Source organism: Myotis myotis, unplaced genomic scaffold, assembly GCF_014108235.1.
Source record: "Myotis myotis isolate mMyoMyo1 unplaced genomic scaffold, mMyoMyo1.p scaffold_m19_p_10, whole genome shotgun sequence".
Classification (NCBI taxonomy): domain Eukaryota; kingdom Metazoa; phylum Chordata; class Mammalia; order Chiroptera; family Vespertilionidae; genus Myotis; species Myotis myotis.
In genome coordinates this window covers 76,434,480-76,448,078 of record NW_023416314.1, presented here as the reverse complement: position 1 = coordinate 76,448,078, position 13,599 = coordinate 76,434,480, and the positions used below count along the sequence as shown (strand labels likewise).

Sequence of the window (13,599 nt, the reverse complement as noted above, 5' to 3'; positions counted from 1 at the left end):
CTCCCAATTTCCAGTCATTCAGGTCCTTAATAAATGAAGAGAGGAATTGGTCTGCGACCGGGGGGCTGAGTCACTGAGCTGGTATGACTGATCACAGGACACGGGAGGCCAGAAGAGGGGCGTGCTTACCCCTGACCAGCGACAAGGGTTCCTAGAAACTCGGTCTAGCTCTCCAAGAAGTGGCTAGGCAGGCAATCAAGTCCAGTGTCTGGAGACCCTGAGGATCGCTGAGGCAGCTCAGCCCGTGTGATGGGAACAGAGAAGTGGCTGCCCACACTCACACGAACACCTGGATGGGAGAGGCTGAGCTTGAGGGGGAGGGAGAGGAGGGACGTGGGCAGGAGGGACGAGTATAACTGCTGACAGGCGGCCGGGGCGGGGTCACGGGGAACTGACCGTTGCCTGAGCATCATGGGCACCATTCTTGCCCAGTAATAGTTTCTCCATGTGCCGATGAAACAGGTGGGCAGAACGCTGCACGGGCTGACCCGCTGCGCCTTCCTCTGTACCTAGACCCCAGTACCTCAGGAAGTACTGGCTGGATGTCGAGTTATAAATAGTCCCAGACGGCCTTTTGCTTTAAAATACACTGTTTATTTTTTTTCCTCCAATTGTAAAAATAATACATTATAAAAGCAGATAACAGAAGACACAAAATCCACCAAGGAAAGCGGCAGAAACCCTGACTCCCACCACCTGGAGAGACCTGGTGGGGTGTGCGCTCCAAGGACCAGCAGAAGGCAGTGCCAGGGCAGCACTGCAGGTCTGCCTCCCCCTCCCCGCCCCCTCTCTGTCAGCACTCGGCCAGGGCACAAAGTGGGAAGAAAATGCTGGTCAGCCCCGCAGGGACTCCCGGCCCCCGGTCCCCACGCCCAGAAGTAGAGTTCACAAGACGTTGTGGATGGACTGTAAGACTGGAGCAGACTCCTGGTCACCTTTTCATTCATCGTACTCCCAGCTTCAGAGGTACTCCCTCCAACAGGAGCAGATGGGAATGGCATGTCATCTGCCTGGGCACGTGGGGCGGGGGGGGGGGGGAGGACACACACACGAAGCACAGAGAAACGTGGAGAACCGTTCAGCTCAGGGAGGACTGGCCCGGCCTCTCCCTGTGCACGATACCCTCTATGTGAGACAAACAGAAGGACTCCGACCCAAAGGACCTCAGTGTCTCCCACACAGCGTAGCCCATCATTTCGTCTCATTTAACACGCTCCCCCTTAACCGCTTTTAATGCTGCAAAGCCCCGCCCCACCTGCAACACCTAGCACGTCCGGCTCCGAAGTCCCGCTGGCCTCTCCTCTCGGCCCGGCTCCACAGGTCTCAGCCCCTCACCTGGAAAACGGAATGACCTACCTGGCGGGCTAAAGAAGGGACCAAATGCAACAGGGAGGCACGCCACACAGTGCTGGCCCGGCCGAAGGTTCAGTAAATGTTGCCGCACACGTCACCACTTCCCGTGCACTTACTACATGGCAACCCTAGGCTCTCGTTTCTGTCAAACGGTTCCTGAGCGCCAAGTCCAGCCTGGGGAACCCGCTGGGTCTAGAAGCAGCAGGGCCCGCCCGCCGGGCAGGACCAGTGAGGCCAAGCCAACTCCAGGCAGACATGAGGGCTCCACCAGGGCCTCGCTCAGACTACAGGGCAGACGGGCTCAGGCCTGTGCAGGCTGCGGGGGCACCGAGGCGACACAGGCAGGTTCAGGGAGGAACCCTCCCTCGAGAACAATGAATGCCCCATCATTGTTTTCCTTTCATCAGTTTTAAGCACTTAGCATACGGACATCTGTTCCTTCGTGTTTCATCTTTGTTCATCTGTCATCCTCAAAATGAAAGTCCAGAACCTTCCGCACTGATTTTAAAGTCCGGCTGAACGTTTAGTAATGAACAAAGCTGAAAACACAAAAGAGAAGAGAGGGTTTTTATAATCTTGTGTATTTTGACTCACAATTGGAGCATGACTACCTCTTGCTGCAACTTCTGTCTCCGTCACGGGCCCTCACCCAAGTCCACACCGACCCCTCATCGGTCCAAACAGCCCCCAGGGCCTGCGCTGCTCCTGCCCCAAAGTAACACACGGTGGACAAACCTGTTTAAATTTCCCTCTAATTCTGCCTAAGTCTTCGTGAAGGTTGGCGTAAGTAGGGTCACCGTAAGGGAACTTCTGAATCATGCTGATCAAGGATTCTAAGACCTTCATCTTTTTGCTGTAAAGTACAGAGATAAAGACTTTTAGTCCTTTGTACACAACAGGCTCAGATTGTGTAACAACTACGGCCATCACTCACTTAAAAGTAACAGGCGTGCTAATGGGCTGAGTTCAGAAGCTGGATGATTCACTTTCTTATTACACTAAACAATATTTGTTTACCTAGCAACGTGCTCTCGCCCACTCCCACGCCTCCACATCAAGTGCACTGAGCGGACAGATATACCTCCATCCCGGGCGTGGAGCCGGGGGACTGGGACAGCCCCCAACAAGCACCCGACCGCTGCTTCCTTAGGTCAGAGACGTGGACAGATCAAACCGGGCAGGACAGAGCGCCGGCACGATGGAGCCTGCTCTGGACCTGGGGGGTTTCTGGGACCTAGACACCTCCCTCCCAGAGTTCAGTGGCAGGCAAACCAGCAAGCCCCTCCCTGCAAAGGGCAGGCGCGGTGTCTGGTGTGTGAGTCCAGCTCCCGTTCCCAGGAAGACAGAGCTCTGGGCGGCGGGTGGTTCTGCAGGAAGAGCAGCCCTGAGCAGCCGCTCCAAGGAGCTCAGTTACTTAACCCTGAGCCTCGTGTCCTCATTGGTAAAACGGGGCGCTCGCAGTGACCCTACCGGCTTTCAAGGCCACAGATAATCTACGGAAAATGCAGAGCCTAGTACAGAGTAGGTGCTCAGTAAGTTTAGTGTCCTCGCTTCCACCAGACCCTGGAGGCCGGGCCCCACCTGGGGAAGCTCAGGGTGAGAAGTCCTAAGTGTGTGCATCTGGGTAACGTGCCACAAGGGATCCTGACGGGCACCGCCCCGGGACCACACCTGAGCATCTGCGTGTCAAGAGTATGCTAGTATTTGATTAATGGGAATTTCAAAGAATTTATCCTGGAGGTGAATCAACAGCAATTCGAAGCAACCAAGACCTCCTGCATGCCTGCTGTATCGCTGGCTTTAGACACAGGTGTGAGGGCGTCTGCCAAGCAAATCTCTGGACCAGGACCATGGTGGCCACCTCTCTGAGAAAGTGCAGCAGGTGAAAGGTCAAAGCAAGTTAATTAAAGCAACAAAGTACTTGGTTTCCAGGGAGATCGCAGGCAGAGGCCAGCATGTGGGAAACAGTCGTATTTGAACATGACGAAGAACACCACCATTTCCAACTTTGCAAGCAGCGACTTATTCTTCCCTGGTCAGTGACACTGCTCCGAACACACCCAGCCACGTCAGTGTGTGCCAGGAGGGCGTGGACCGCTCACAGCCGCCCCAGCTCAGCCTTGGCCCAGCGTCGGTCTGTGTGAGGCTTCCCCAGGCTGCTAACAGGGGCAAAACAGCAGCTCCAAGTTTATGGAAGAGCTACGGCCGCCAGGCGTAAAGCACCATCCTCAGTCTGAGATACGTGTACTGCCATCCGTGGCTCCTCTGTTGTAAAGAGCCCAGTTCCACTGCGTGCTGATGCGGACGCAGGTGTTTCTCTCTCAGCGCCCTCATTTGGGACATAAAGAAGCAGAAGATCCTCTATCAGCTTTCTACCATTTTTTCAAAATTATACTGACCTACAAGAGCCAAAAGCTCCCAGCCGTTCCACCAGCAATTCCCCCGGCCAGGGCACTGAAATAGAGGCCTCTAGGTTATGCTTCTGAGACCCTCAGGCACTGCTGGCAGGGTGGGGGCGGCCGCAAGGTGGGCTGCGGACATCCGCCTGCTGGTGCCAAAGCTGCGGTTCCTGCTCTCTGACAGACTAGGCACAGGGAACCCCTGCTCTGGGCAAAGATTGGAGCCCTGGGTGTGGGTCCAGAGCAACATGCCTCCACCCGCCAGCAGACCTGGCACTGGGGAGACTCGTGGAGAACTCCAGGAACGCACCTCCCCTCGTCCCTTCATGGATCAGAGTGGAGAGCCAAGCTCAGCTGTGACTGCCACCCAGTGGTGCCCCAGGCTGCCAGCCACTGTTCCAACCAGATCACCAGCCCCCCTGCGCTCCCGCTGACTCCTCAGGGGAAAATCCCTGCAGAGGCGCCAGGACCTGGTCAGTTTCCAGCTCTCCATGCAAATGGATGGCTGGTGAGCAGACAAGCCAGAAGGCAAGCAACTTAGAACCAACCACTCAGCCAAAAGCATCCTGTTCTTACATCCGAATACAGGGGGGGCCAAGCTCCAGAAACTCAAAATATCTCACCTACGACAAGTCACGGAGACGGGAATGCCACCTTCCCTGCGCTGTCACCCACTCTCCTCACGCCCCTCCCAGGCCAGGCAAGGCCGCCAGGCATCGGAATGAAGACAGATGCTTCGGGTCACACCGTGAGAACAGTTTAAAATGCCCGTGACAGCCAACAGCATGGTGCTTCCAAGTGCAGACGCCTGTTACACACTGAACGCCTATCTCATTGGATCTGGTTGGCTACGTTAAAAAACTGGTGACAGTGAAGCCGCCACTTCCGAGCCCTAGTCGTACCGTGACTACTGTGCTTTGTTAGACATCCAGGTACAGGTGAGGGAGAGGATATAATCAGCTTCAACATTATTTTACTGGCAGGGTATCCGAAGGCCACCACTGCTCTGAGTGACGCCATGAAAAGCCGGGGGCGTGAGAACTCCTGGGAAGGAGTAACAACTGGTGTTCATCAGACACTGAACATGTGCCCAGGACTGTCTATTACGGTAATCTCCCCTGACCTCGGGGATACAGTCCAAGACCCCCAGTGGACGCCTGAAACCACGGATAGTACCCGATGCTACATATATTGGTTCTTCCTACACACACACACACCTCCTCACTTACAGAACACACTTATGGCTTCTCCATGGCGTACCCTGATTGCCGGCACCACCACTCTTGCACTTTGGGGCCCTGATGAAGTAAAGTAAGGGGGGCCTGACACAAGCACTGCGATGTCAGGACAGTCGATCTGATCACCGAGGCGGCTAAGTGACTAACCCGCAGGCAGTGTCTGCGGCGTGGATTCGCCGGACACGGGGACCATCTGTGTCCCGGGTGGAACAGGGCGGAACGGCATGAGGTGTCGTCACACCACTCACCATGGCGCACAATTAAAACTTGTGAGCTGTTTACTTCTGGGACTTTCCATTTAATATTTTCAGACGACAGATGACTGAAACTGCAGATAAAGGAGAATCACCATACTATTCCCTATTAATTTCACAACAACATTCAAGTTTGGCCTGATTATTTCCTCCATTTTGCAGATGAGAAGACTGAGACAGTAAGTGCCCAAGGTCATAGCAAGCTACGGAACCAGAACTCCTGGTCCATACACTGGAAAAGAAAGGAGTCTCGAACTTACCTGTCTTCCTCAGTTGCACGGCTGTGCAGGAGACATCTCCAAGCAAACGCAAACCCTTGGTAGCAGCCGATCTGCGAATTCACAAATATTTAAGAGTAAAATTAATACGCAACTGGCTACACTCGATTTCATGATCAAGCCCTCTAAACAAGAGGGGGGCGGAGGGCAGGGGTGCTTCTTGTATTGCTATTCTGGAATTAGGTGTCGAGCATCCGGAGGGGGAGTCAGGTCAAGTCATCAGTGGGGCAGCCAGTCTCCAAGCTGGGCCCACGGACCCCACCCCCTCCGACTGCACCAGGGTGGCCAGTATAACCAGAACCTGGAGGAAAGGGCACACATGACTTCTGAGGCTAGACACACAGACAACGTCACCTGTACCTTGCTGTTTTGAATCACTCACTCACTCAAGGTCACGAGGACATTATGGCAGACCCACAGGCGAGAACAGCTGCCGTGCGAGCCATCTCACAAGTGGCTCCTCCTGCCCCAGTGGAGCCCTGGCTGGTCTGGCACCGTCATCAGGAGACCCTGAGCCATGAGCACCCAGCTCAGCTGCTCCTGGCCTGCTGACCCTCAGAAGCTGGTGAGAACCAATGTTTGCTGACCTCAGTCCGTATGTTTTGTGCTGACTCTTTCTGCAGCCGCAGATATCTACCTCACGGTCATGGCTGCCTCGACTTAGCATTCAGGACCAGACGTCTGTGAGGGCCAATGTAGGACGAAGGGTAAAGAGAAGGAAAACCATGGCGTTCCCACCTCAATGAAAATGAAGTTCCCACACGACACAGAGCAGTTTTTCTGAGTGAGGACTCAGCTGGCTAAAGACACGAGGTGGCACCGGGACCCTCGCCGGCCACGCAGGTGGCTGCGGACTGCTCTTCTCGCTCCCCAGCCGCGCGCGCACCGCATTATCTCCGTCAGCAATGTGCGCTGCCGGTTCTGTGCTAAGAATACTTCTCCACAACATGCTGCCTCGCCAGGGCCATGGTAAGAGGCCTGAGGTGCTGGCTCGATCAGACTGATCATCAAAGTAAGCTCCCAACGGTCCGTGAGCAGGACCCAGGGCTGCGTGGGGACGGCCACTTACCTCAGACCCAATTTTTGCTCCGTACACTGTGCCATGCTGTCTTCCTTCAATCACGCCCAAACTACTGCCTTCTTCATAGCCTTCCTGGTAGCCTTCCCCGTGGAACCTGCGACAGAGGAGAAGCGGGTTTGAGCAAACAGGAGAGAGGGCATTTTTCCTGGAAACACTTCTCTCCCACAATGCCCAGACCCAGCAAGACAACGCAGAGAATAGTAGATAAAGTGCAGACTTTAAGTCAGAAGGCTTAGCTTCCAATCCCCGCTGTACCCCTTCCTACATCTGTCCTCGGGCAAGTCACTGGACCTCCTGAAGCCCAACTGGCCCCTTCTGCGATGGGGAGCGTGGCCTCGTCAGTGAGTCCCACGCCTGGCGGAACACCAGGCACACGCAGGGAGACTCCAAAGATGCCAATGCAAGAGCCTCGCCCCAATATTCACTGAGTCTGGGGTACGACTTAGGAATCTGCTTTCCGACACCTCCTAGGTGACGCTGGTCTGAGAAATACACAGGGTTTCCCACCACATCGGAGTAGACTGGCAGAGGAAAATGCCACTGGGTCGCCACCAAGCGCCCGGGGGCCTGGGGTATAATTCCAGCTCTGACTCTGAGGGCTCAACAGCAGAAATGGCACCCTTTAACCCCCAGTCACCAAAGAGGAAAGGTGCTTGTCGGAGCCCCTAATGAGGCAGGGTATGTAGGTCTGGCCTGTTTTGGTGGTGTGATCCTGGACAGCGACCCTGCCTCATCTGTAAGGCGGGGCGAATAACACAATCTCCTAAAACAGATAATGGGGCAGGGGGTTTGCAACGCTCCAGTCAGTGTCAGATTCACAATAAGCTCGAAATAAAAGTCAGCAGCGACTGATTGACATCTATTGCCGTCTCAGAGGCACAAAGCAATTCACAGCTCCCCTCGTCACAGCCCCAGGCGCCCCCGGAGGCTCTGGAGGGCCAGGGATGACGTCTGACACATTCATCAGCACGTCCATGAATGCTGCCTTATGTCCTACCACGGAGGAACAAGAGAAGGGGGCAGTGCCCAGATGGCAGAGGTCTGTCCCAGCCGCGGACGGGGCGTTCCTGGAGGAAGGCAGTCAACAGACCGAGCAGATGCCTGGGGCAGCCCCGCACGCGGAGGCGGGTTTGGAGGAGCAGCTGGGCACGTGGGGCCCGCCCCGCCCCAGCGGCCGAGGAGTAAAGGAGAATCGACCGTAGCTCGGCCCCACACGTGCCCGCTGCTTCTAGGGCCACAGAGCGCTCCTCCAAGGCCCACGCCCGCGGAACACCAGGCCCGAGCGGCCACTGCACCCCAGTAGCTGAGAGCGGACCCGATAGGACGGGGACCCACCTGTTGTCCGCCATCACGATAGCGTCAAACAGGTCCTGGCCCCCGGCCATGGCGGCAGCCCGACCAGCCCCTGCCCGCGGGTTGCGCCACCCGGCGCTGCTACCACCACCGCGCGAGGCTCGGGCACAGACGCACCTCTACCGAGTAGGCGAACCCTACTTCCGGGTTCGGTTGCGCGGGGCAGGCCGGGAAAGGACGGCACGCCAGAGGGTCCAGCAGCGCCGGCGCGGGGCCGGAACGCGTGCGCGGGAATGGAACGCGTGCGCGGGGACAGCGTCGGGCGGCGTGGGGCGGTGCTGCGCAGGGACGAAGCCCCGCCCCCGGCTCCCGTAGCCCCGCCCTCGGCTCCCACAGCCCCGCCCCCGGCTCCCGCAGCCCTGCCCCCCAGCTCCACAATGGGCTTGTAGGGCCCAGCAGGGAGCATCCACCTCGCCGCGGGGTGGGGGCGTGGCACGTGTTTTAGGTTTTACAAAAGCGAGCAGATGGGACTGAATTACTGGGAAGAAACTGGGAAAGCCAGGCTCTGCCCCGGGGGGTTGGGGTGAAAAGTTCCAGGAAGGGCCATTCTGGGTGGTCACAGGACCCGACCCTCCCCCCCTCCTCCCGCCCCCTCCCACCTCTCGCTGACCCGACTCACAGCAGGACGTTGGACCTCAGACCCCACCAGGTCCACTGTAGCCGGAGCCCAGGGTCTGCGAGCCTTGGTTCCGGAAACGCAAGGCTGCCTGGCGACGTGGCTGAGCAGCCGCCTGGCCGGCCTCACACTCGCTGGGAAAGGCAGTCATAAATGTTGGCATCCCCTCTCGAACTTTAAGTTATTTGAAAACTGGAAAGAGAAATGTTTGTGTCCTTCCCCTCCCCTTGCCGTTGCTTGATTTTAAAGCAGAAGCAGAGTAATTCATAAATCGTGCAGAGTCCAGATCCAGTTGTACAGGAGGGTGTGTGAGAGCAGCGGGCGCCCCCACTGCACCCAGAGGCACCCACCACCACCACCACCACACACACACACTTTAAAAATTAGTATCTAGTTTTACTTCTCCCATTTGTCGTTTCCGGGAAAGAGACTTTCTGAGCACATTTTAAATGGTGCTTCAGACTATCAGTGGAATATAGACATGAGTGCTGGAAGCATTCATTCTCAAGGGAAAAAATAAGCCTAAAGCAGGTAGGCTTTCATCACGGGCCCATTGAACACTCTCTGCAGGCCTCAGGGAAGCAGTGACGCGGGAACAGCAGCAAGAAGGCCACCGAAGTCTCAGAAAGAAGACAGACACCAAAGTATCATTATTTGTATGCGTGATGGCCCGTCTAGAGACCCCAAAATAAGCGTTTAAGAAAGTCTCAGAATTGGTAGTAGCAAAAAGAAAAAAGAAAAAAATCACTTGCTTTCTGTTATTCTAACAATAATTAGTAGTAGCCAGGGCATGGAGGCTGGGCAAATCCACTCTCAATAGTCACAATAAATTGCTTAGGAATAACAATTGAGCAGAATCTATGTGAAGAAAACTACAGCCACACCCTGATCTTTGGTGGGAACAATTGCAGCCAAAATTCCACATGATCTGGGGGAAATGTGTCAAAATTCTAAATGTCATCTGGATGAATAAACTGATAAGAATAACTACGATTTTTTTTTAAAAAAAGAATGATATGGAGAACTTGCCATACCAGATATGAAAAATAGAAAGTTTCAATTAAAATACTGTAACACGTTAGTTCATGAAGAAACCAGATGGATGAAATAGAGTAGAATGGCCCAGAAAGGGATTCTCATATGATATATGATAAAAAGAAGCACAAACTAATAGGGAAAATAAATGTGAAGCAGTTACGATAATGGAAAAATTAGCTGTTTGGGAAAAGTCCAGTTCCATTTATATCTCACAGCATTCATTAAAATAGTTGCAGACAAATTAAAGACTTAACTTCTTTTTTTAAAAAAAAAAAAACGGACATGTAATAATCTAGTGGAACGTTCAGGTGAGTCTGGAGATGCATTTGTAATGTATAAAAAGCCAGGGAGAAAATCACAAAGGAAAAAACTGTGAAGATACAAACTTCTGCACCTCAGAAGTGGTAATAAAATTAGAAACCGAAGGACAATCTGGGGATACATTTGTCATAAATATGATAACTAATGGCTTACTGTTTCTGGTTTATAAAGAACTTGTCCAAGTGAATAAGAAATAAATGCATCCTCGCAGGGGAAAAAACAGGCCTAATTCACAGAAAAGCACCGGAAGCAAGGACCGCCTTAGGAGTGGGCGCGGGAGTGCCAATAGAAAGGAAAATAGGATGCTGCCATTACCTTTTACAATAGTTAAGAGGAAATTCTTTTTTAGAAGGGAAAGATATTATCATTGCCCGCAGATGCATAAATTATAAGCCACCTTTCATTCTGGCGATGTAGAAAGATAGTAAGGGCGTTTTAAATGTCTTGATGTAGAAAGATAGTAAGGGCGTTTTAAATGTCTTTAACTTTGACCTAGTAATTCCACGTCTAGGACTTCATCTCGAGGAAAAAAAAACAGGGAAAAGTGACAGTTTTTTGTACAGTGGTGTCCAGTGCAGCGCGATCTGTAAACGCCAGGAGTTAGAAACCGTTTACGGTGACCGAATGGTAAACCGATAGCACCTCCCCGCGGTCCCCCGGTGCACGGAGGCCGCTCTAACCAACCAAGCCTCACGGACCAGGGCTACACCATTACGTTTTTAAAAACAAGGAAAGTAAGCCCTGGCCCGTGTGGTTCAGTTGGTTGGGCGTCGTCTCACGCACCAAAGGTTGGTCTGACTCCCCATCAGGGCACATGCCGAGGTTGCCAGCTCGATCCCTGGTTTGAGCGCATGGGGAGCGGTCCATAGATGTTTCTCTCTCACATGGATGTTTCTCTTTCTAGTTCCCTCTCCCTTCCTCTCTCTCTCTAAAAGTCGATTAAAAACTATATTTTAGCACTAGCTGTTTTGGCTCAGTGGATAGACTAGCCTGCAGACTGAAGGGCCCCAGGCTCGATTCCGGTCAAGAGCGTGTACTTTGGTTGGGAGCTCCTCCCTGGCCCTGGTCGGGGCTCTTGCAGGAGACAGCCAATCGATGTGTTTCTCTTCATTGATATTTCTCTGTATTTTCTTCTCTCTAAAAATCAATGGGAAGATATCCTCAGGTGAGGATTTTTTTAAGTATATTTTTAAAATAATGAAAGTGAATGTCTTCTCAGAGAGTCGCCGTGGTTTCCCACTTCAACAGAGCTCGGACGAACCCGGCGCTCACCTATCCCAGCCAGCCACCCAGATGCAGCCTTCGCCACCTCCTCACAGGGCCTCGGACAGCCCCAAGGCCCCGCCATAGCCACCACCGTCCCCGCGCCACGCAGCCATCACTCCTTAGCCGCCCACCACCGTGACCACACCACGAGGACCAAGACCACGGCAACGACAATGACAGCGATGCTGACCGTGGCGACAGCGAGGACCGTCACATCCACCTCGCAAGTGGGCCAGAACTACTATCCAGATTTGGAGACGCCATCAACCAGCAAATTAACCTGGAGTCCACGCTTCTTACGTCTGCTTGTCCCTGTCTCACTACTTTGACTGCAGTGACATGGCCTTGAAGAATGTTGCCAACCCTGGCCGGTTTGGCTCAGTGGATAGAGCGTTGGCCTGCTGACCAAAGGGTCCTGGGTTTGATTCCGGTCAAGGGCTCCTACCTGGGTGGCAGGCCTGGCAGGCTCCATCCCTGGTAGGGGTGAGTGCGAGAGGCAATCCATCAACGTGTCTCTCACATTGACGTTTCTCTTTCTAGCGCTCCCACACACACTCTCTCTCTCTCTCTCTCTCTCTCTCTCTCTCTCTCTCACTCTCTCTCTCTCTCTAAAGCCCAATTAAGAAAATTTTTAGAAATAATGAAAGTGACAGTCTTTGTGGAGAGTGGCCGTGGTTTTCTGCTACAACAGAGCTTGGACAAACCCGGGGCTGTCCCCATCCCCGCCAGCCGCCCAGATGCAGCCTTTGCTACACCCCCGCCCCCCAGGCCTCTGCCACCGCCTCCCCCAGGCCCTGCTCCGAGACCATCCCAGCACCACGCAGCCGCCTCTCCTTAGCCGCCCACCATGATGACCACGCAACAACGATGGCGGAATGACGACCACAGCCACAGGGACGTCCACCACATCTCGCAGAACGACTGCCCGGACTCGGAGGCCGCCATCAACCCTCAGCTCAGCCTGCAGCTCCACGCTCCCTACGACTGCCTGTCCGTGTCTGACTATTTTGACCGCCATGACGGGGCTTTGAAGAACTTTGCCAAATACGTTCTTCCCCAGCCCCTGCGGAGCGGGAACGCGCTGAGCAACTGGGGACGCTGCAGCCCCACCGAGGGGCGAGCCTTCCTGCAGGGTCTCCAGAAGCCAGACCTGCCTGGCTGGGTGGGTGCAGTGGTTGGGGTGATGGCCCGCGGACGGAGAGCTCGCGTGTTCAGTCCCACGGACCGAGAGGTCGCGGGTTCAACCGAGGAGTTGAGGGTTCGATTCTGGCGAAGGGCACGTACCCCGGTTGCAGGCTCCATCCCCTGGTCGGGGTGAGTGCGGGAGGCAACCGTGTTTCTCACACCGATGTTTCTCTTTCTACCTCCCCCTCCCTTCCACTCGCTCTAAAAACCAACTAAAATTTTTTTAAAAGAATGACAGGGACAGTCTTTGTGGAGAGTGTCTATGGTTACCCACGTCAACAGAGCTTGGGCGAACCCGGCGCTCACCCACCACAGCCAGCCGCCAGGATGCAGCCTCGCCGCCACCTCACAGCGCCACGGACAGCCCCGAGGCCCCGCCAGTGCCCCATCCTACTGCCCCCGTCCCAGCGCCACCACCCTCGCCACCGCCACTGCCACCACCACCACCCCCGTCTCAGTGCCACCATCCCACCACTACCACTGTCCCAGTGCCCCTGTCCAAGTGCCACCATCCCAGCGCCACCACCACCGCCACCGCCCAGTCCCAGTGTCCCCGTCCCACCACCACCACCGTCCCAGCACCACACAGCGCCACCACCACCACCCCTGTCCCAGTGTCCCCGTCCCAGTGTCCCCGAGCACCACACAGCGGCCTCTCCTTAGCTGCCCACCATGATGACTACTCAAGGAGGACGATGACTGCACGGCAATGACGACCACGATCATGGCAGCAATGACGGCGATGAGGACAGGCGACGGACTACCACCACCTCCACCTCGCCAGCGGGCTCCCGCTACCGGGGCTCGGAGGCCGCCATCCGCTGCCAGATCAGCCGCAGCTCCACGCTTCCCACGTCTGCCTGTCCGCGAATCACTACTTTGAACAGACGATGTAACCACGCAACGAGGACGAGGATGCGCGGCAATGCCCACCTCGGTGACGACGACGCGGCAATGGATCGCGCTGACAGCGACCGTCTCCGCATCCACCTCGCAGGCACCAGGACTACTACCCGGACTTGGAGGCCACCATCAGCTGCCCCCGCCAGCCGCAGCTCCACGCTTCCCGCGTCTGCCTATCTGCCTGCCTGTCCGTGTCTGACTATTTGACCGCCATGACGGGGCTTTGAAGAACTTTGCCAAAAAGTGTCTTTGCAGCCTCCTGCGGAGCGGGAACGTGCTGAGAACTGGTGACGCTGCAGCCCTGCCGCGGGGCG

General features: G+C 55.1%; 1 protein-coding gene across 1 annotated transcript; it reads right to left on the bottom strand.

The window, feature by feature from the left end:
* Positions 1-572: 572 nt before the first annotated feature.
* LTO1 (LTO1 maturation factor of ABCE1) lies at positions 573-8,129 on the bottom strand. Its single transcript, XM_036326354.1, has 5 exons — positions 7,939-8,129; positions 6,592-6,697; positions 5,505-5,575; positions 2,089-2,206; positions 573-1,892 (listed from the first exon to the last, which is right to left on the bottom strand). The coding sequence occupies exons 1-5, from the start codon at positions 7,986-7,988 to the stop codon at positions 1,824-1,826; spliced, it is 414 nt and encodes a 137-aa protein (XP_036182247.1). The 5' UTR covers positions 7,989-8,129; the 3' UTR covers positions 573-1,823.
* Between the last annotated feature and the right edge of the window lie 5,470 nt (positions 8,130-13,599).

Excerpts from the sequence above, each read along its gene's own strand:
- LTO1 (XM_036326354.1), bottom strand. The coding sequence starts at position 7,988 with ATGGCCGGGGGCCAGGACCTGTTTGACGCTATCGTGATGGCGGACAAC. Across the intron at positions 6,698-7,938 it reads ATCGTGATGGCGGACAACAG|GTTCCACGGGGAAGGCTACC; the intron begins GTGGGTCCCCGT and ends CCTCTGTCGCAG. Across the intron at positions 5,576-6,591 it reads GAGCAAAAATTGGGTCTGAG|ATCGGCTGCTACCAAGGGTT; the intron begins GTAAGTGGCCGT and ends GTGAATTCGCAG.